This window comes from Artemia franciscana, chromosome 1, assembly GCF_032884065.1.
Source record: "Artemia franciscana chromosome 1, ASM3288406v1, whole genome shotgun sequence".
NCBI lineage: Eukaryota > Metazoa > Arthropoda > Branchiopoda > Anostraca > Artemiidae > Artemia > Artemia franciscana.
Genome location: NC_088863.1, coordinates 65,035,822 through 65,059,822, shown reverse-complemented (window position 1 = coordinate 65,059,822; position 24,001 = coordinate 65,035,822). Strand labels below are relative to the sequence as shown.

The 24,001-nt window shown below is 36.6% G+C and overlaps 1 protein-coding gene across 1 annotated transcript in view; it reads left to right on the top strand.

The window, feature by feature from the left end:
- LOC136032931 (uncharacterized) overlaps positions 1–18,431 on the top strand; it is an 84,503-nt gene extending 66,072 nt beyond the window's left edge. Inside the window, exon 5 of the mRNA XM_065713403.1 lies at positions 18,239–18,431. Within this exon, the coding sequence (XP_065569475.1) occupies positions 18,239–18,340 (102 nt within the window). The 3' untranslated portion in view covers positions 18,341–18,431. The remainder of the gene's footprint in view (positions 1–18,238) is intronic.
- Positions 18,432–24,001: the final 5,570 nt, after the last annotated feature.

Genomic DNA, 24,001 nt, shown 5'->3' with positions numbered 1-24,001 from the left:
CCAGACCGTATCCAGTGATATTGGAGAGTTGGAGGGGAAAAATAGATATTTTGGAAAACACTTAGAGTGGAGAGATTGGTATGAAACTTGGTGATAGGAATAAAAAAAAAATTCTAGATATATGATCGAATTATCCGAATCAAATCCACTTTCTTTGGGGGAGTTGAGGGGTTTCATATTAGGAAGTATTGGAAAAATTCAATTATTTTTAATTTACGAACAACTGACTGGACCTTAATGAAATCTTGTATTTAAGAGATATTTATGTCTCAGACCTCTTATTTTAAATCCCGACCATATCTGGTTACGTTTGGTGAGTTGGAGGGGGAACCTGAAATCTTGGAAAACGATTAGAGTTTAGAGATCGGGATGAAACTTGGTGGGTACAATAAGCAAATGTCATAGATACATGATTCACGTAACCGGACTGGATCCATTCTCTTTTGGTGAGCTAGGGGGAAACAGTGCTTTCACAAGTTCAGTGCTTCTGGACGTGCTTTGAGGTTAAAAATTGGTAAGCGTGTCAGAGACCAGCACAAATTGACTTGATATAGTAACTTTTCCCTATTCGACCATCTGAAGGGTTGAAGGGAGACTGGAAGGGGAAGGGTTGATGTGTTATTTTTACCATACGAATGGTTGATCGGATACTAACGAGTTTTGATATATAGAAGGACTTTGTGTCTCAGAGCTCTTATTTTAAATCCTGACCAGTATTAAGCCTCTGATTCCCCTTTTAAATTAATCTTTCGATTCTTAGAATTTTGCTAGAGCTCATGCCATTCGAGCTCTTGGCTCTTCCAACATCATCACAAGTGGAATATTTGCTCTTTGCTCTTGGTTCATTTTAACCACATAATTTCACTTTAACACTAAATATTACAACAGTTTATTTAAGCCAATTAGGCTATAAGCATTCTGATCATGCATCTTAGGCCTAAAATGTATCTGGTTTGATCAAACTTGTCAGTCTTTAATTTGCTAGTTATATTCTCACTAATTCCTGCTTGTTACTGACGTACTTTGAGCAAGGTCAACCTTTAGGTTCTGGGTTAAAAAAAAATCGGTAATTCGATTTGCTAAAACCTAGTTCTTGAAAATACATTAAAAACTTGTTTGTATTGCAAAAATTAAATTAAAATTAAACTTGTAGCTTGAAAACTAGATCTGATTAAGTTTTTTTATGAACATAAAGACGTTCTTGTCGTACTGTCTAGTATTTATTTGATGCTTGATCACCATAAGAAGCATCTGCAAGGCTCAACAGCAGTTCTTATGGCACTTGGTGTTAACCAAGCGACGTATAGTAATCGGAAATTCTGTCGGTCTATCGGTCCCGGTTTTGCTACTTTAGGCACTTTCAGGTAAGCTGGGACAACGAAATTTGGCAGGTGCATCAGGGACTGGACCAGATTAAATGAAAAATAGTCTTTTTCCCGATTTGAACATCTGGGGGGGAACGAGGGCCCGTTAATTTGGAAAAAAAAAGAAAAACTGAAATATTTTTGACTTACGAACGGTTTATCAGATCTTAATGAAATTTGATGTTTGGAATGATATAGTATCTCAAAGCTTTATTTTAAAGCCCGACCGGATCTGGTGATATTAGGTGGGAGTTGGAAGGGGGAAACCTAAAATCTTGGAAAACACAGAGTGGAGGGATCGGGATGAAAGTTAGTGGGAAAAGGACAGAGGTCTTTGATACATTATTGATATATCCAGAACGGATCAGATCTCTTTGGGGTAGTTGAGAAGGAGGGGGGGGGGGTTAATTCTGAAAAATTAGAAAAAATGCGGTATTTTTAACTTAGGAACGGGTGATCGGATCTCAATTAATTTTGATATTTAGAAGGATATCGTTTCTCGGAGCTCTTACTTTGAATGCCAACCGAATCTGGTGACATTGTGGGGAGTTGGGAGGGAGAAACCTAAAACTTGGAAAACACTTAGAGTGGAGGGATCGGGGTAAAACTTGGTGGGGAAAATAAGCACAAGTCCTAGATGCATAATTGATATAACCAGAACGGATCCGCTCTCTTTGGGGTAGTTTGGGGAGGGGGGGGGGTTATTATGAAAATTAAAAAAAATTGCGAACGGGTGATCGGATCTCAATGAACTTTGATATTCAGAAGGATATCGTGTCTGAGAGCTTTTATTATAAATCCCGACCGGATCTGGTGACATCAGGGGAGTTTGGGGTGGGGGAACCTAAAATTATGAAAAACACTTAGATTGAAGGTATCGGGATGAAACTTGGTGGAAAAAATAAGCAGAAGTCTTAGATACGTGATTTATAAAATTGGAACGAATCTGTTCTATTGGGGAGGGGGTTAATTCTGAAGAATTAGACAAAAATAACGTGTTTTTAACTTACGAAGCAGTGATCGGAAGGACCTTGTAACTCAAATCTCTTATTTTAAATCTCAACTGGATCCAGCTTAATTGGGGGGAGGGCAGCTGGGGGGGGGGGACCGGAAGTCTTAGAAAATACTTAAAGTGGTGAGATAAGGATGAAACTTGATGGTAAGAATAAAAACCTGTCTTAGATACGTGACTGACATAATCGGACCGGATCTGCTCTCTTTGGTGGAGTTGGGATGGTGGGGGGGGGGGGTAATTTTGAAAATTGAGGTATTGGTGACTTACGAAAGGGTGACCAGATCTTAATGAAATTTTATATTTAGAAAGATCTTGTGCTTTAAAGCTCTAATTTTAAATTCTAACCAGATCCTGTGACATTGGAGTGAGTTAGAGGGGGAAACCGTAATTCTTGGAAAACGGGAAAATTTGGGAATTTCTATCTTACGAATAGGTGATGGGATCTTAATGATTTTCGATACTTAGAAGGAATTCATGTCTCAGAGCTCTTATTTTAAATCCCGACCAGATCTTTGACATTGGGGGAGTTGGAGGGGATATCTTGGAAAACACTTGGAGTGGAAGAATCGGGATGAAGCTTGGTGGATGGAAAAAGCAAATGTCCTTGATACGTGATTGACGGAACTGTATTGGATTCACTCTCTTTGGGGGACTTGGGGGCAGTGGTTCTGTGAATCTTTGAGTCAGGTGCTTCTGGACGTGCTAGGACGATGAAAATCGGTAGGCATATCATGGACCTGCACAAATTGACTTTATAAACTCATCTTCCCAGATTCGACCATCTGGGGGGCTAAAGGGAGAGAAAAAATTAGGTATTTGTAACTTACGAGTGGGTTATCAGATCTTAATGTATTTTGATATTCAGAAGGACATCATGACTCAAAGCTCTTATTTTAAATCCTGACCGCATTAAGCCTCTTATTTTTCTTTTAAATAAATCTATTGATTCGTAGAATTTTGTTAGAGCTCATACCATTTGATCTTTTGGCTCTTAGCTCTTCTTGCCTCGTCACAAATGTCATATGAGCTCCTAGCTCTTGTTTTTGTGGCACTTGGTATTAAGTGACATATAGTAATTGCAAATTCTGTCGGTATGTAGATCCGTCGTTTTGCTACTTCAGGCACTTCCAGGTAGGCTCGGATGACAAAATTTGGCAGGTGTAACCGGACCGGATTAAGTTAGAAATAGTCTTTTTTTTGATTTGACCATCGGGGGGGGGGGAGTGGGAAGCCCGTTAATTCGGAAAAAATTGAAAAATTGAAGTATTTTTAACTTACGAACGGTTGTTCAGATCTTAATGAAACATGGAGTTTTTGAAGGATATTGTGTCTCAGAGCTTTTATTTTAAATCCCGACTGGATCTGGTGATATTGAGGGGATTTGGGAGGGGGAAACCTAAAATCTTGAAAAACACTTGAGAGTGGAGGGATCGAGATGAAACTTGGTGGGAAAAATCAACAAAGTCCTAGATACATGATTGAAATAATTGGAACGGATCAGCTCTCTTTGGGGTAGTTTTTTTTTTTTGGGGGGGGGGGGGTAGTTCTGAAAAGAATTAGAAAAAATGAGGTATTTTTAACTTACGAACGGGTGATCTGATCTCAATGAAATATGGTATTTAGAAGGATAACGTGTCTCAGAGCTCTTATTTTAAATCCCGACTGGATTTGTTGACATTGGGTGGGGGTTTCGGAGGGGGAAAACTAAAATCTTGGAAAACACTTAATGTAGAGGGATCGGGATAAAACTTGGTGGAAAAACTAAGCACAAGTCCTAGACGAATGATTGACATAATTGGAACGGATCCGCTCTCTTTGGGGTAGTTGGGAGAGGGGTTAATTCTGAAAAATTAGAAAAAATGAGGTATTTTTAACTTACGAACGGGTGATCGGATCTCAATGAAATTTGATATTTAGAAGGATATCATGTCTCAAAGCTCTTATTTTAAATCCTGACCGGATTTGGTGACATTGGGGGAAGTTTGGGGCGGGGGAACCTAAAATCATGGAAAACGCTTAGATTGGAGGGATCGGGATGAAGCTTGGTGGGAAAAATAAGCAGAAGTCTTACATACGTGATTTACATAATTGGAACGGATCCGCTCTATGAGGGGGGTTTAATCCTGAAAAATAAGAAAAAATTACGTATTTTTAACTTACAAAGGAGTGATCGGGTCTTCATGAAACATTATACTTCGAAGGACCTGGTAACTCAGATCTCTTATTTTAAATCTCAACCAGATCAAGCGTAATTGGGGGGGGGGGGGGCAGTTGGGGGGACCGGATATCTTAGAAATTGTGAGTGACATAACCGGACCGGATCTGCTCTCTTTGGTGAAAGGGGGGGGGGGGTAATTTCGAAAATTTAGGTATTTTGTAACTTACGAAAGGGTGACCAGATCTTAATGAAATTTGATATTTAGAAGAATCTTGTGCTTAAAAGTTCTAATTTTTAATTCCGACCAGATCCTGTGACATTGGGGGGAGTTGGAGGGGGAAACCAGAATTCTTGGAAAACGTGAAAATTTGCGTATTTTTATCTTACGAATAGCTGATCGGATCTTAATGAAATTTGCGTATTTTTAGAAGGAATTCATGTCTCAGAGCTCTTATTTCAAATCCCAACCAGATCCTTTGACATTGGGGGGAGTTGGAGGGGGAAATCTTGGAAAAACACTTGGAGTAAAGGAATCGGGATGAAGGTTGGTGGATTGAATAAACAAATGTCCTTGATACGTGATTGACAGAATCGTACTGGATTCGCTCTCTTTGGAGGAGTTGGAAGGAGGGGCTCTGTGATTTGGCGATTTTGGTGCTTCTTGACGTGCTAGGACGATGAAAATTGGTAGGCGTGTCAGGGAGCTGCAAAATTTGACTTGAATAGTCGTTTTCCGAGATTCGACCATCTGGGAGGCTATAGGGAGAGGAAAAATTTGAAAAAATCAGGTATTTATAACTTACGAGTGGGTGATCGGATCTTAATGAATTTTGATATTTATTCGCATGGTCACAAGTGCCATATGAGCTCTTAGCTCTTGTTCTTTTTTAGAATTCTGAAACACTAGCGCTCTACTTTGAGTCTTTGAGTTTTTTGAGGATTAAAATTGTGCAGTAAATTCGTTAATTTTGTGGCTGATAATAAAAAAGTACTGAGAGCCTTATAAATTATTCTTATATTGTTTACTTGCTCTATCAGGCTTTTATTTTCTTCAGGTTTCTACTCCTAATCCTGTTGTTTTTTTTTTTGTTTTTTTATTTATCGAAAATATGGCATGAAATGTAGGTAATATTTTGCTTCTCGCTCGAAGTTTCCCTAAGACAACCTGCAATTTTGCTGAATAATTAGTCGTGCTAAACTAATTGAAGGCTAATAGGGCTAATAGTATTCTAAACTCCAAAAAATGGAGTTTTTGGCAACAAGTAACACTTAAGAGAAATAAATTTTCAGAACGGGTGATATGATCTCAATGAAATTCGATATTTAGAAGGATATTGTCTCTCAGAGGTCTTATTTTAAATCCCAACCGAATATGTTGACTTTGGGGAGGGGGAGTTGAAGGGTGAAACCTAAAATCTTGGAAAACACTTAGAGTGGAGGGATCAGGATGAAACTTGGTGGGAAAAATTAGCACAAGTCTTAGATACATGATTGACAACATGACCGTAACGGATCCACTCTCTTTGGGGTAGTTGGGGGGGGGTACTAACTTGAGCAAGCAAATTTGGCTTTGCTGTCAAAGGTTTCCAATTTTTAACCCTTCTACACAGCTTTTCTCTAAAACTCTTCGTTTTCAAGTTAAGAAACCTGTCTGTTTCATTAGTTTTCAGCCGTTTCATTGGTTTTGCCGTTTGTTCAGCTAATCATTTCTGTGATACAATCACTGGTTGCTCTAAAGTATGAAATATGTAGGAATTATCAGCTTCTTCCAACGCATCTGTTTCTTTTGGATTTGCTTTCTTAATCCTTACCGAGTGTGTCACAATTAGTGAGTATCTCTTTCCCACATTTTGGGCAAGTAAATTTCTTCGTTAGTTCTGGTGGCTCTCTTCAAGTTCAAGTTCCTTTTATTACAAATATACTTCCATTTATAAGCAAAAATATCTCAAAGGACTCAATGGCCCGTTATTTGGGAAAAAACAAAATGTAAAATGTTAAGTTTATTTATGTTTATTCTACTCACCAATTCCCACCCGAGTAAAACCGGTCTCCGCACCACCAACAATAAAAAAAAATGCTAACAAGAAAGAATAAACAAATAAACGTCGAGAAATCAACACTAACACCACCCAAAACTAAAAAAAAACTTCTTTCTAAGTAATTGGAATATACGAAATTAATCAATATAAATCGCTGATCAATATTATATCTTATTCTAATTTAATTTTTCTAAATCATTTTTAATCGAATTTCTTTCACTGTTTTTTGAAAGACCCTAGGGTATAAGACTGTCAAAGCCTAATGGGAGCGGAGTTCCAGGGACATCCGACAGTAACGGCCAGACCAAATTCGTAGGCAGGGTAGACGGCACCAGCACATTATCTTGGTTCCTAGTTTGGCATTTTTAACAAGTTCAAGTAGCCTGGAAAAACTTGATGGAAGGTATCCATTAAAATATTGAAATGCAATCATGGAGATGAGTAGCTTTTGAATATCTTATATCTTCATAAGTTCAACAGAAATGTGGGTGCTAGACTGCAGAACTTTTTCTGATTTCAGTTGAAGATTATGTAAAGGTGTAAGTAAATATGGAAATGTAGACATCCAAACTGAAGAGTAGTAACATAAATAAGGACAAATAGGAGAGAAGTATAATAAACGAAGGATAGAGAAAGAAAACACTCACCTCAACTCCCAGATAATTCCAAGGCCTTAAATACCATTAACCTCATCGACTCAATATGCGGCTTGTAAAATAGGTTTTCAACTAGAAGAATACCAAGGAAATGAAAAAAATCAGTCACATGGGTGATATATGTATCCCCTAGATGTATGAAGCTCTGTTACAGAAGGGCAACTTTTACCTATACGGGAGAATATAAGGAAAGACGAATTTTTTACATTTAAAGCTAACAAATTTACATCAAACCATTGTCATATGTTCTATGTCATCAGTTGTAGCTTGAGGATAAGGGATGGTTCATCAGTTGCTGCAGCCTCCAAGGTGCTGTTGTAAATGAATGCAAAGAGCTCTTCATGCTGACCATGTGTGGCTAATGCACCAACTTCAGTATCTCTTTTCTGGCACAATTGACAACAGAAATTAGACCACGGGTTGCTATATACTCAATAGAGGTCACTGACATATATGAAAAAGGGATGGCCAAGGAACTGAGCCTTGTGGCACTTCCTATTCAACAGGAACATGCTCCTCAGAAGCTTCAAATGCAATGAGTGGTCTCGTTAGAAATGAAGAAAACCAGTACAGATGTTCTCCACGAACACCATGATGCCGTAACTTACCAAGAAGGATCTCGTGTGTAAGGCTGTCAGAAGCTTTCTTTATATCAAGGAACATTTCCAAAGCGATAAAGCTAGAGTCTAGAAACTGTTTTATAAAATGAAGAAGCATATTACATGCTAGTTTTGTTGAGTACTCCTCCTGAAAGCCAAACTGGTGCCGAGGGAAAGTCATCTTCGCGTTCGTCCTAGAAACTCTGCAGACGCTTTAGTATAGACTTAAAATTTCAAAATAACACAAAGAACAGATATAGGCCTATAGTTTGCCGGTTCCTCCCGATCATCTCCTTTAAAAAGTGTTGTCACTCGTACCAACTTGAGACGCTGAGAGAATATTTTGATCTTGAATGACTGGTTAACCAGGTGGCTTGGAGGTGTAATATTTAACGGAAAAATTTGTTTAATTAATTTAGCAGGAGTTTGGTCAAATCCAGCTGAAATTTTTATTTAGTGATGAAATTATTATTATCAATTTCTGGGTATCAACTGACTCAAGAGCAATCGACTTTTCGCAGGAAGTACCGAGGAACTCCTTCCAAGATTCTGAACTAGAAGAAGAAACCTCACCTAACGCTGTTATTTTACCGACATCGGCCAAAAGTTTGGTCATCTGATGACACAACTTGGTCTTCATCCGAAAAAAGCTGATTCTAAACATTAAGAGATTTAGAGAGATTTCGAGAACTTTCCTTTGGTTGTGTAACTTCTTTATTTACATCCCAAGCTTTCATAATATTTTTACCACATCCTCAAGCCTTCGGGAAAATATATAAATTTAGCTTTTCGAATCAGTGCAGGAAAAGATATAGATGAAAATGAAAAAGTTTAGGATACCTTGGATGTGGAAGAAGATTTTTTTTAGTGAGGAGGAATTAGAAACAGTACTAAAAGGATTAAAAATAATAAGGCTCTAGGTGTTGATAGTGTGATTAATGAGTTTCTTCAATATGGTGGCTATAAGGTTAGGAATAAGCTACTGAAGATTATGAACATGATCTTTGAAATAGGGGAAGTATCCAATGATTTTAGGAAAACCTTAATTAAACCACTGTATAAGAAAGGTGACAAGAGTGAGTTTCTAAATATCGAGGCATTGGTCTGGTCTCTGTAGATAGCAAATTTCTGAGTAGTATGATACTTTTCAGACTGAGAGATGCTGTAGACGAAGTTTTAAGGGAAGAAATATGCTGTTTTAGAAAAGGTACAGGATGTGTCGACCAAGTTTTCACTCTTTGGTTAATAAATGAAAAGTCTCTTCGCTGTAAAACACCTTAGGTCCTCAGTTTTATTTATTATGAGCAGGCTTTCCATGCTGTTGATAGAAGAGCGTTAGCAAAGGTCTTATCCTTATATGGTATACCAGAAAAATACATTAAAGTAATTTATGCTATGGACGAGAATAATAGTGCTGCGGTTAAGGTAGGAAATGAGGTTAGCAACTAGTTTTGTATTAAATTAGGAGTTAAGCAGGGTTGTGTTCTATCCCCTTTTGTATGGATCATTTTGATGGACTTCGTCTTAAGGACCACATGAAAGGCAATTGGAGACCATGGAATCAAATGGGGAGGCAGAACACTCCTGGAATTAGATTTTGTTGATGATTTTAGCATATTAGATGAAACTATAAGCAAAATGAATGAATTTTTAGAAGTTTTGTGATCTCAGGGTTTTAAAATAGGCTTGAAAATTATTGTTAAGAAGACTTAAGTCGGTAAGGCTAGGAATAAGAGAAGATGAAAAGGTGACATTGGGTAACGAAAAGATAATTTAGGTTGGGAGTTTACTTACCTTGGTAGTATTATTAGTAAATATGGTGGGAATAGTGAAGATGTTAAAAGCAGAATAGCTAAGGCTCCGGGTGTTTTATCACAGTTAAAAAAGTTAGAAAGATAAGTCTGCAAACCAAGATTAGAGTATTGGAAGCTACAGTGATGACAGTGGTCAAATATGGCTCTGAAGCATGGGTGCTCCGAAAAGCAGATGAAAATTTACTAGATATTTTCGAGAGAAATTGCCTACGGATTGTTCTGGGTAACTGGCTGACTGACCTTATTTCAAACAGTAGGTTGTACGAAAAATGTGGTTCAGACCCACTTTCTAGGGCTATAATGAAAGAAAGGTTGAGATGGCTATGTCATGTTTTACGGATTAAGGATGACTGATTGCCGAAGATTGTCCTTTTTGGCCAACCGTCTGGGGCTACACGGAAGCAGGTCGTCCTTTTCAAGGTTGGGAAGACGTCTTAAATCAAGATTTAAAGGAAATGAGAACTTTCTGGGAGTATTTAAAGACATAGGCCTTGAATAGATTGGGCTAGGGGTAGAATGTGCTTAGCTGTGTTGGCATCAGGCGGCTTGGTGCTGCAGTGAGTTATTAGTAGCAGTAGTATGAGTAGTAATCAGTGTTTTAAGCATATTCCTGTATAGCTTAAAAGCGTCTAATTTAGCATCGCTCGGTCTATTCCTATAATGCTTCTGAAGGTTGTTATTCCTTTCTATTGACTTCAGTGTTCCAGCTGTAGTCCGAGGGGCTATGAGTGTTGATCTTTTAGAAAGACTTGGTTAGGATGTTAGGCGAGGATGTATACATTTTTGCCGGTACTAATGCATAAGAAAATCATATACCTTATTACAATTTTCTAAGCTCACCCTCTCAGGTATTGCAAGCTCCCATGACATAGTGCATAAATCATTTTTTAGCGTTTCGATGTTTGCTGGTATATATTGGAATCTTGGTTTATTGTCTGGGACTATTTGGCGGGAAAGCCGGGGGATTGGAAATAAAATTTCTGCTGGGAAATATATCCGATGTATCTGATAGTAGCCCTTCATTCCATGCAGAATCTCTAGATGAGAACAAAGTTTCAATTAAGTTTGTAAATTGGTTTGAAATTGGTGTAGTTATATTTATATAGGGAGTTAACCCGGACGAGATTACCAGTGCCAGTATATTACAAGCCTGACTCTGATAACGTATCCATCATGTCAACGTTAAAATCAACCATTAAAATAATTTTGGACTTTGCAGACAATACTTTTCCAAGAACATTCTCTAATATTTCCATCAGTTACTTCATTGATCTTCATGGAGATTTAGATATTTCACCAATTATAATCTCGTTTTAGGAACTAGTAGCCAATGCTATCAACAGGGATTCAAATACCCAAGCTACGTTTATAGATATTATCTCTTTTTACAGCTGCTAGATTACACGATACATGAAATCCTAGCCCACCCTTTTTTGTCATCTTTGTATTTATAAATATTGAATTATAACCAGATATATAGTTTTGCATAGGCCATTAATTCCAGGGCAAGAATTCGTACTTATAAGCTGTATATCATCCAGGGAAGCATTCAGCCCTTTGGCGTTCAAATGCACAACCTGGAGGACATCCTCCCACCAATCCCCCACATCCCATAGCCCAAACCCCTCAACAAATTACTATCAATAACATTATCTAAATTTTTATCAAAATTCATATTCGGTGTTCGTCCTATTAGGTATTCAAAATTTCATTAAAATTTACTCTACGACTTTCATATTCATCTGATTTCCTTTTTGTGAGATTGGCGTCAGTCCTCGTTGAAAATCGATTTAATACATTACTACCTACCAATATAAGTGATAGATCAAGACCACGCTGAGGTCGAGTGAAGAGAGGTGATGTAGATACATAAATGACAGAAAACTCACTAGGCAAAGACACGAACTTTATTCTTTACTCCCAAAGAGAAAATAATTACAAGGAAAACAGTAAATAAAATAGTAAATACGATGGTAAGAGAAAAATGTAAGCATAAGAAAATGATTGAAAAACAATAGAAATGTATATTGAAAAATAAAGAAAGATAAATAATAGTTCTTAGTTTCCTCCAGATTTGTTTTTTGAACAAATACAAGATCTCCAACAATGTATTGCGTCTTATTTATACTTTGTCATCGTATTTTTCTTTCTGAGTTGCCTTTTTATTTTTGTAGTTTTGCTTAACTGGATCCATTGATTTTCTCAAACGCATAATCATTTCGTGTTTATGTAGTTCCATATTGTAGTACTTTCTAAAAGTTCTTGTCTCCAATCTTAAAGTTCTTATCTTGCGTGAATGCCCAGTGTATATGCTTGTTCTCAGTGCTTTCGTTAGAATTTTCCGTTGACATACGCCATGTGAGCAAAGAATTACCTGTGTTTTATTCCCAAATACTCAATTATTTTGTCTAGCAATCTCTAAGACATGGGCAATTATTGCTGAGAGGGGTTATAGGGAAAATTCTGTATCTTAGAAACAGCTGATTTAACAAAACCTTCACTTTGGTGCTTGAATTTTTGCCTTTAGTACGAAAAGGGTATAAATGTTAATTAAAACGATTAACTATTGATACCACAGAGCAATTTTATTTCTCGGAAATTGACAAACCTCCCAACGCCCATATACCCATGGAAATTAACTCTCCTCCTCTGCTTGGGGTAAGTCTGTCTTGGTTATTGTCCAAGTTCTGCGCGATGTATTTTTGGTGATTTTTTTGGCACATTTTTGGCATCCTTATACAAAGGATTTTACCTTGATGTACTTTTTTGGAAAATGGAATATTTTTGTATTCGTCCAAACGCCTTAGCTTCTCTCTCATAGTAACCACTTTTTGGATGGGAAATCAGTAATATATCTTCCTCCAGTGACTTTGAAATCACGGAAAGATGTTTAGTTCTTTTTTCTATGGTCCTGGGGCCTTTATAATATTTTATCCAAATAAATATCCTTCGTCTAAATTAAAGTGATCTAGCTCTTTATAAAAGTGTCTGTCAGCTCTATTCTGTTTAATAAAAAAATTCATGGCTGTACAAAATTCATCTTTGTCTTGATGTTGTGCTATATTTTGATTTGACAAAATATTTGCATCAACATAGCCACTGTCTATGGTTTTTTATCTGAAATTGTTCATGTATTCTTTGTTTTCTAACAGATAATCTGGCAGTGGTACCATTTGGGAGGGGGGCAGTAGGGGGCCATGCCCCCCTGATTTCTGGTGGGGTCCAATTTTAACCACGTAATTTCCTTGTTTATTGGTTCTTTTCTGCTTTCTTATGGCACTTGGTATTAACTAAGTGATGAAACATAACAATCGAAAATTCTGTCAGTCTGTCGATCCAGGTTTTGCTACTTTAGGCCCTTCCAGGTAAGCTAGGACGATGAAATTTAGCAGGCGTATCAGGAGCCCGACTAGATTAAATTAGACATAATCGTTTTCCCGATTTGACCATCTGAAGGGGATTGAGGGGCCCGTTAAATTGAAAAAAAATTAGAAAAATAGAAGTATTTTTAACTTACGAACGGTTGATCAGATCTTAATAAATTTGATAATCCCGACTGGATCTGGTGACATTCGGGGGGGGGGAGTTGGAAGGGGGAAACCTAAAATCTTGGAAAGCACTTAGAGTGGAGGGATCGGGATGAAACTTAGTGGGAAAAATAAGTACAAGTCCTGGATCCATGATTGACATAACCGGAACGGATCCACTCTCTTTGGGGTAATTAGGGGGGGGGGTTAATTCTGAAAAACTAGAAAAAACGCAGTATTTTTAACTCACAAACGGGTGATCGGACCTCATTGAAATTTGATATTTAGAAGGATATCGTTTCTCAGAGCTCTTACTTCAAATGCCGACCAGATCTGGTGACATTGGCAGGTGGGAGAGGGGTTAAACCTAAAACTTGGAAAACACATAGACTGGAGGGATTGGGATGAAAGTTGGTGGTGAAAATAAGCAAAAGTCCTAGATACATGATTTACATTACCGGAATGGATATGCTCTCCTTGGGGTAGTTGGGGGGGCGGTAATTCTGAAAAATTAGGAAAAATGAGGTATTTTTAACTTATAAATGGGTGTTTGGGTCTCAATGAAATTAGATATTTAGAACGATATCGTGTGTCAGAGCTCTTATTTTAAATACCGACCGGATCTGGTGACAGCGGGGGGGGGAGTTGGGAGGGGAAACCTAAAACTTGGAAAACACTTAGAATGGAGGGATCGGGATGAAACTTGCTGGAAAAAAATAAGCACAAGTCCTAGATACATGATAGACATAACTGGAATGGATCCACTCTCTTTGGGGTAGTTTGGGTGGGGGGGGGGGGGGGTGGTAATCCTGAAAAATTAGAAAAAAAGAGGTATTTTTAACTTATAAACGGGTGATCAGATCTAAGTGAAATTTGATGTTTAGAAGGATATCGTGTCTTAAAGCTCTTATTTTAAATCCCGAATGGATCTAGTGACATTGGGCGGATTTTGGGGTGGGGGAGCTTAAAATCATGGAAAACGCTTAGATTGGAGGTATTGGGATGAAAATTGGCGTGAAAAAAAGCAGAAGTCGTAGATACGTGACTTAAATAATTAAATAAGGTAAAAAAAAGGTAAAGGATACGGCATTAGACTTCACAGTCCGTACCGGCGGTGCTGATCTCCGTTTCTTGGCCCTTCAGCCTGGAAGTGCAATGGGGGTTTGGGGGCCAGCCCTCCTGTGAGTTCGCACACCCTTCCTGTTATTTTCAATAATTGGAACGGATCTGCTCTATTGGAGGGTGGGGGGTTAATTCTGAGAAAATTAGAAAAAATGACGTATTTTTAGCTTACGAAGGAGTGATCGGATCTTCATGAAACTTCATATTTGGAAGGACTCGGAACTCAGATCTCTTATTTCAGATCTCAACCGGATCCAACGTAATTGGGAGGGGGGCAGTTGGAAAGACCGGAAACCTTAGAAAATACTTAAAGCGGTGAGATCAAGATGAAACTGGAAGGGAAGATTAAAAATCTATCCAAGACACGTGACTGACATAATCAGACTGGATCTGCTCTCTTTGGTGGAGTTGGGGGGGGGAGGTAATTTTAAAAATTGAGGTATTTGTAACTTACGAAAGGGTGACCAGATCTTAATGAAGTTTGATATTTAGAAGGATCTTGTGCTTTAAGGCTACAATTTTAAATTCCGACCAGATCTTGTGACATTGGGGGGAGTTAGAGGGGGGAACCGGAATTCTTAGAAAATGGGAAAATTGGGGTCTTTTTATCTTACGAATAGGTAATCGGATCTTAATGAAATTTGATATTTAGAAGGAATTCATGTCTCAGAGCTCTTATTCCAAATCCAAACCAGATCTTTGATGTTGGGTGGAATTGGAGGGGGAAATCCTGGAAAACACTTGGAGGGAAGGAATCGGGATTAAGCTTGTTGGATAGAATAAGCAAATGTCCTTGATACGGAATTGACAGAACCGTACTGGCTTCGCTCTCCTTGGGGGAGTTTTGGGCAGAGGTTCAGCGATTCGGCGATTCAGGTGCTTATGGACGTGCGAGGACGATGAACATTGGTAGCACAGATTGACTTAATAAAGTTGTTTTCCCAGTTTCAACCATCTGCGGGGCTAAATGGAGAGGAAAAATTAGAAAAAATTAGGTATTTGTAACTTACGAGTGGGTTATCGGATCTTAATGAATTTTGATATTCAGAAGAACATCATGACTCAGAGCTCTTATTTTAAATCCTGACCGGCATTAAGCCTCTTCTTTTCCTTTTAAATCAATCTATTGATTCATAGAATTTTGTTAGAGCTCATACCATATGATCTCTTGGCTCTTAGCTGTTCTTGCCTCGTCACAAGCGCCATTTGAGCTCTTAGCTCTTGTTTTCTTTTTATTGTATTTCTAAATTACTGTATTAATTTACTGTATTAATTTAATGTATTAATTATAAATAGCAAATTCAAGATGCTCAACGATTGTGACATTTCAATATAGTATCCTGTTATTGCCGTTCTTTCTAATTAATTTACGGTCACCCTTTTGACAGGGATTTGTAAAGTCCTTTCTGGGCTCAGAGACCTTGAAGTGTTTCAAGTGATTAGTGATTCCCGTCAGTTGGCACATTTACGTGTAGCCTTATATCTCACAAGGAGGGTATCCATACCAGGGTGTCATTCCAGTTTTGTATTTAGTTCCTCGTTACCCATCATCAAACAAGAACCGTGACACTGCGTTGAGTTGTGTTCCAAGTTCAAATCGGATTATTGAAACATGAGTTCATCCCGTGCGAGTGGTATAAAAAATGGAAATAAAAACCCAAAGAAAAGAAGAAGAAATAAATATGCAACGACGATTGGCTTTGCTTATGACTTCATGTTGAATTATTGAAAATGGTGAATGAATCCAAACAACAGAAAAGTAAAAGGAACAGAACAGTTGCGTGTAATTATGAACAAAATGAAGCACTGTGAGAGCCAAATTGAATTACAAACGAAAATGTTGCACAACAAGATATTTATTTAGAAGACACATGTATTTACATTGGATTGAAGGAGCGTGTCATTTTAGTATCTACTTGGGATAAGCAGAAGGGAGGAGTAAAAAGCCTTACAGTGCTAGTGACGATAGATACTATCCAGCAGTTCTATGTACTTTCTGGTTTACCTTTTCTGACGGCATTCCAGGGAGTTACTCGCCACATTTTGTGTCTGGGTCTTGTTTTTAAGATAAGGCGTACATTTTTTCTTGTTTCTAAAACATTTTTCTTGTATGTAAACAAAATGGATACGATGAGAACATATTTGGTAAGATTTTAGGAGTTTTTCTTATGTGCTAACCCTTCTAGGTTTTGAGGGTTTGACCGGAGCTCCCCCTTGGGTGGTAACTATTCTAGGTAATGAGTTTTGACTGTGATTGCATTTGTCATGATTTTGAGATGTTTTCATTTTCTATTATTTTCTCGGATTTTATTGACTCAGATTTTCTAAGTTTCTCTTGGTGTGATAGCCCTTCTAGGCTTTGAGGGTTTGACTGAGATTTTCTTATGTGCTGAGCCTTCTAGGCTTCGAGGGTTTGACAGGAGCTCCTCCTTGGGTGATGCCCATTCTAGGTTTTGAGTTTTTGACCGTGATTACATATGTCATGATTATAAATGTTTTCATTTTCTATCATTTTCTCGGATTCTACGGACTCAGATTTTTTAAGTTTCTCTTGGGGTGCTAGTCCTTCTTGGCTTTGAGGGTTTGACCAAGATTTCATTTTTTTTTCTGATTTATTGGGCTCAGATTTTGTGAGTTCATTTTAGGCCGTTAGACTTACTAGGTTTCCAGGGTTGAACCGTGGTTTCATTTTTTATTTTTTTTTTACAAGAGTCATATATATTTAATGGTTGGCTAAAAAAAGTAAAAACAGTTTCTCACAAGCCATTGACTGTTCTTATGATTTTCTATCGTTTTCTCGGATTTAATGGACTCAGATTTTCTAAGTTTCTCTTGGGGTGCAAGCCCTTCTAGGCTTTAATGGTTTGACCTAGATTTAATTTTTTCGGATTTAATGGGTTCAGATTTTGCGAGTTTGTTTTCGGCCATTAGCCTTTCTAGGTTTACAGGGTTGAACTGTGGATTGATTTTGATTTTACCAGAATCATATATATTAATGGTTGGCTAAAAAGATTCTCACAAGCCATTGAGTTTTAAGTCTTTTCATCAAGAAATCACTGGTTAAAAAGTTTTGATTAATTTAGTTTGAAAAAAAATGGTTGTGTATTAATGAATACTTGAGTACTTTTTAAATATAAATTTTCAATTTAACGTGGGATTTTCGAGTTCCATCAGTTCACTTAATCACGGCCTTAAGCAAAACAGTGGTTCGTTTTGGATGCATTAGCTAATTGCCTATAGGCAGTTATATTGCCTCTGCGTGGCCTTTGCCGACTTAACGCTAATGAGCAATGCAAGGGGTTGAATGTGATGTCAATTATGAATATAAGGTACAACATTTTTCTAGGGTTCTGACTCTAACTGACATAGCTTAGTGCCCGAACAAAAGGCATTTTATAGCTTGTAAGGAAGACCTCTGAGGTACTTTTTCTTTAACTTCGTTGGAATAATGGGGAAGGCTAGGGCTCCTGGGTGTTAAGATGATAGATAACGTGCTATTAGGTGTCAACATATATAATAAAAAGTCTTTAAAACTACTCTATGCAATCAAAATCAGATCCAAATTTTACTAACGTTTAAATCCAAAGTTTAGGCTACTAGCGTTTTTCATGAATATGTATTATTCCTCATTAAAGCAACACTGTTGTGCTTATACTCACTGTTGTACTTATACTTGTACAACACTGTACATAAGTATAAGTATAAGTACATAAGTACAACACTGTATAAGTACAACACTGTTGTACTTATACTTTATACTGTTGTGCTCCGTTCCCTTTGTTCGCTAAGATAGACAACTACTTCTTTAATAATGGGGTTTAGGTTAGGTTAAAAGTTAGCATAAACTATTGAATAAGAAGGACAAACAATTTGTTTGTGTATTGGGGGAAAGATTGGTTCTTACAATGCATTGATTATGAAATTAAAATTCCTTTTTTTTTCAGACGACTATTTCTACTAGATCTTCACAAAATCAAAATCGTAAAAGAAGCGAAGAAGACACAGAAAAAGATATTGAAACAACCACCACCTGCAGATCTGATTGATTTCGCTTTAATTTTTGAAATATTCAATATTTTTGTAAATTTTTGACTGACCCTCGTTAGGCTGACGAAAAATAAAAAAAAATCAAATAAAGTGTTACTGAAGAGCTTAAGATGCTAGAACCAGATTATAATTGAGAAAATCCTTTTTTTTGGTGAAAAAGGGCTTTGAAAAATATTCTTTACAGCTAATTTTTGAAAGACTTAATAAGGTTATTTTCAGTGTCAATGCAGCAAGCATTGATATAGCAAAGTAATGGAGGCTTTTTTTATTTATTTCCCGGTCCCTTTGTATGGAATTGCTGGCTCTAAAAATCTAGGAGGGACTCCTTAGTTAGGAAATAAAAATTCCACTGTAATTTTCATCCAAACAAAAAAATTTTATGAAGGGTAGTGAACCCTTCTACCATGCACTTTATAATGCTGAAATCTACTACCCCTCCCCCTTCTTTATAAGACTGAAATGACTTGATAGTCAATCTACTCATATTGCTAGTCGAACGATATGATACACATAAACATTTAGTTTATACAGTCGAAACAGCCCCAGGTTTGAGGATAACAAATTAGGCAAGGTGCCTAATTGCCTATATCTGGGGACCAAAATAACTCAGCTATTTATTTACCAGATTTGCAATACAGCCCACAACTAAAACAGACTTTAATTTGAATCCAATTTTTTTTTTTTTGCAAAACAACAAACTGAAAATAAGGTGAGGTGGGTTCTTTTTGCGACTAAAGGGTCCACAGAAGAATGATTTATTAAATACGTCTGAAATTCAATTCGGCAGATTTCAGAGAGTAAAAGCAATGAAAAATAATTAATCCTACTTGTATGGTGACTCACAAATAATGTAAATACTATTAGTTAATGTATTTTCTTGTTCAGATTCAAGCTTAGGCAGTTAGTACATTTAAAGTAGCCTACATCTGAAAAAAAATACAAACAGGAGAATAAAGACATTCATGTGGTCCAAAAAGGGCGTCACGCTATGTTATATGATAAACTAACGTCAAAATTTTCACACTTTGTATTTCTTCCACATAGTTTCAAAACTTTTCTCTTCTATGATTAGTTTCTACATTTTTGGGATAACTAATCACCTTGGAACGCTATGGCAAAAGATTTATTGCTATCCAAATAGTAAACCAACAGAAAAACTAGACTACGCAACTATCACAGAAGGTTTGGGAAAAAAAAAATCCATGAAATAAACAGAAAAATTATCGTCCTAATACAGCAAAGAAACAAATAGGAAGCAGGGATGAAGGAACATGATTTGTGAAATACATCTCCTGCAGAATTTGTTGAAAAGTTAATTATCTTTTTATTTTGCCGAGAAGTTCAATCGGAATTGTTGTTAGCCGTAGCATTATTAACGGCGGTTTAGCTAACTGCACGCTTTGAGTCAGCGTTGTTAAGCAACTGAAACATAAACAGGTACGCCTTTCTATTTTAAGTAGCTAGTAATTACCATCAAGATGACGGAATCAACAGAAGTCCAGCTACAGGTTTCAAAGAAATTCAGTGATAGGCCAATAGAGACTTAAAAAACTTGATCTTCTGTGTGAAAAGGTACAAAAACTATCCATGGAATTTTCTTCTGTGGAAATTTGTGCAATTTCCAATTCTCTGAAAAAAATTGTGAAATTGAAAAAAGGGTCTAAAAATACAGGGGCGGAAATTCTTGAGTTGAAAATAGAAGTTGCAATGAATAAAAAGATATGAACCAAGATTTGTTCAAAATACAGCCAAAATATACAATCAAAAGAAATATCCAGAAGTGTGCCATCCTATTTCTGATGAAGTACACTGTATATATGTCCGAATATTCAGTTAAAATTTAATGTCTGTATCAAAGTCGATTAAAAGGTCCTATTCCTATTTTGAACTGCTACATGTTCATCGTGGAAAGGCATGTGATCTTCAAAGTTATCTTGATCTGTTATTGTTGTTGTTGTTTTTTTTTTTTTTCTCTCTCTCTTTTTTCCCCGTTGATAAGGGCCTTCGGATATTGACTTGAAATATTTGGAATTTTCAAAATTATTTTTGGTTGTTGTTTTTTGTTTTTTAGTACGTTTGTAGTAAATTTTGTTCCCTGATTGATTAATGAAACCTGTTATTCTCTCTTAAACTTTAAATGGAATAGCATTGTGGTCGAAGAAACTATTTTCAAGAAAACCCAGTGACTTTTTTGGTTATTTTCGTGCATCGTCACCTCAAAAATCATGTAATACCTTTTGCTACAGCTGTTAAAATCCATGCAAAATTATTCATAGTCCACATGACGCAGCAGGTATTAAAAAACTTCTTTCTCAAGGTTTCCCCAGTCGTTCAAAGAGTCGTTCAAACGATTCAAATAAAGGGGAATATAACATAACCGTGCTTAACTCCTGATTTGACACAAAACCACGGGCTAACCTCATTTCCTACTTTAACCAAAACTGTGTTATTTTTTTTTTACACAGCAATAATTACTTTAATGTGTTTGTCTGGTTTAGCATATAAGGATAAGAGCTTTGCCAAGGCTCTTCTATCAACAGAATTGAACACTTCCTCATAATCTATAAAACTGAGCACCAAAGGTGTTTCATAGCTAAGACACTTCTCAATTATTAACCTAAGAATAAAAATTTGGTCAAAATATCCTCTACTTTTTCTATAACCGTACTGTTCTTCTCTTAAAACTTTGTCTACAGCATCTCTCAGTCTACAAAGTATCATGTTAATAAGTAATTTACTCCCAACAGAGACCAGACTAATGCCTCGATAATTACAACACTCATTCTTATCACCTTTCTTATGAAGTGTTTTAATTCAGATTTTTCTAAAATCCATAGGTTCTTTCCCTTTTCTAACCTCAAAGCCACCATTTTTAAGATACTCATTTACCTGGGTTCACACCAGGAACCTTATTATTTGTTATTCCTTTTAGTACTGTCACTAATTCTTCCTCACAAAAACAAAGCTTCCTTTGCATCCAAGGTATCACAAACTTTTTCAATCTTCTTTTATATTTTTGCCTGCAACTGTATTTTGGTTTAGTATTAATTAATTTATTAACACACCGGTTCTATATTTTATTATTATGCAGTCTAGCTGCATGTTCCAGATCCTCGGCATTATATCTTCTTAGTTCTCTTTTTAATGCTTTCTCCACTTTCTTTTCATTCTTTTTGTTTTAACATTATTCGTATAACTCTTGTACAAACCCCATCTCCTCCCCATTAAACATAAAAATTCTTCACTAATACTACTTGCTGCAGTCTTAATTTTCTTCCTTAAGATACCATCAGCGAATTCACAAATTGTTTTTTTAAAAGTATTCCAACCGTTGTCTACAATGTCAAATTTTAAACCCTCAAACTTAGTGTTCAACTGTTCCTAGAAAGTTTCTCTTAAATTCTTATCCTTGAGTCTGCCAAATTTATAACATCCCGGGAGGTAGTGACACTTCCAAAACTACAGCTTTTATTAACCCTCGACACTACTAACTGGTCATCTTTACTTTTAAAATCAATAGTAGCACTCATATTACCCTAGTATCTTGTATTGCAAGTCTTCAGTTTCCTATAGCATAATCAATAAGGTCTGTTCTCTTACCATTACAGGAATACCATGTCAACGTATGGGCCATTTGATGACAGAGCCCCGTATTGGTTATGACTTGATTGTTATACCAACTCAACTACGAAAGTCGGTAGCCATTACTGTTTTCTTTTCCCACACCAAATCCATTTAGGATAGGATGCCATCTATCCATGTTTTTACCATCCTGGGGGTTAAAATCTCTTAGTAAAAACGCCTTATTTCTACCTGGGAGCCTGTTTATTTGCTCCTGTAACTATAAGTAAAATTCGTCTGAGTCACTAGCATCTCCGTTAGTCGGTTCAACAGGGACATATACTACCATAATTGATACCCGAAAGTTTTTAATCATAAAATGATCAATTAGTGCTCTTTTATTAATACCCTCCCAGCCTAAACAAGACTTTTGCTGCTTCCTTATTTATCATGAGTTTGCTCCCTGTCTTTGTACCCCATCCTTCCTGTCTTAATAAACACATTCTATATGACCTAATGTCGTACTTCCTACCTTGGGGATAATAGATAAATCATAGTAACCCCATTTCGAATTGTCTAAATTCTTCAATCAAAATGTCGATATGATAGTCATTTTGATGTTGTAACATTCCAAGTTTCGATTTTCATGTTCTTTAAATCATTGAAATTTGTTAGCCTTAGGAAAAGCAATGATCTCGGATACCAGTACAGGATTGGTATCAACGTATAGTCTCAAGTCTACAACGAAGCGGTTAAGCCAGCTTAGAACCAGACAGTGAGAAGTCCCTGAGACTTCCAGTATGAACGGAGACTTTGTGCAATCCTGGGTCCATTTTGGTCACATTATGGATTTCAGCACTTAGTAATGCTTTTCTATCAACAAGAGTCAAAATTCCGCACAGACGGTCCCAAGCCTATTACCTCCGAATCACTATATATTCATGCCTACAAATATTATGCTACTACGGGTGACCAGCCATAGTACATAAATTAGCTAGGAAGAAGTTTCTCAGCCCGAAAACACTCGTAAAAACAGACCAAGCCCAGGAGAGCTATCCATTAATCAGAATCCCCTGCTATTGACGTTGTGAATTGAAAATAAATTGAAATTGATTTTTAAATAGAGTTATATTTTCGAAGAAACGATTCAAAATAAATGTTATGAGTTGAAAACAAAGAATAAAACGATTATAATGGCAGTTCAACAATTTAGATGTATTAGATGGGAGCAGGTATTGATTTTTTTTTTTTTTAGTTTTATTGAAATTTACAACAACAACAAAAAAAAACACACAACGACTTAGGAAAACTAGGGAAAGACGTTTTTTGATACCTATGACCTATACACTTAGGATATTTTGCACCAAAAGACCATTTCAAATTATTGATTTGATGTGTTAAAGAGAAGGGCAACTAAGAGGACGTGGAATAAGGATTTTCTTCTTTTTTATCACTCTTGACTCTTGGAAAGGACGGTAGAACTGCTAATTTTAAATCAAATATTTAGTTGTTTGTAAAACAAGCTCTTCCATATGAAGTGGCTCTAGGAAAGAAAATAAATGGTATATTGAGGCCATTTCTTCTTTACGATGTGAAGCACTACAAGGTTGCGTCTAACCTGTGTGAACATTTGGAATATTATCATTACGTATTTTTGCTGTATGAAAGTTTGGTCGAATGATTTCCGTGTTGTTCTAATTGCATAGTTGATTTAAACCCTTTTTCATGTTAATACCTCTTCTTACCGTAGTCTTTTCACCTTGAAATATATATGTCATTGTATAGAGGGCAATCTACCTTTCTTGGTTTCGTCTTCGGCTGCCTTTGGGCTTACACTCTAAGAAAAAAAAATATAGTTATAAAAATTGCCACATGGCGAAGCAAAAACCCACATTTGACAGTATGTGTTTCTCTACTATTTGTAGTTCTATAGGTAAACAACAACTAGGGCCCTTTTTTGTATCATAGCCCTGTCAACCAAACAAGTCATTGGTTTTCCTTGTAAATATTTTTTTAAGACCACAATGCTCTTCCATTTAAAATTTAAGTGAGAAAAACTGGTCTAGTTAATTAAACAGGGAATAAAATTTACTAAGAAC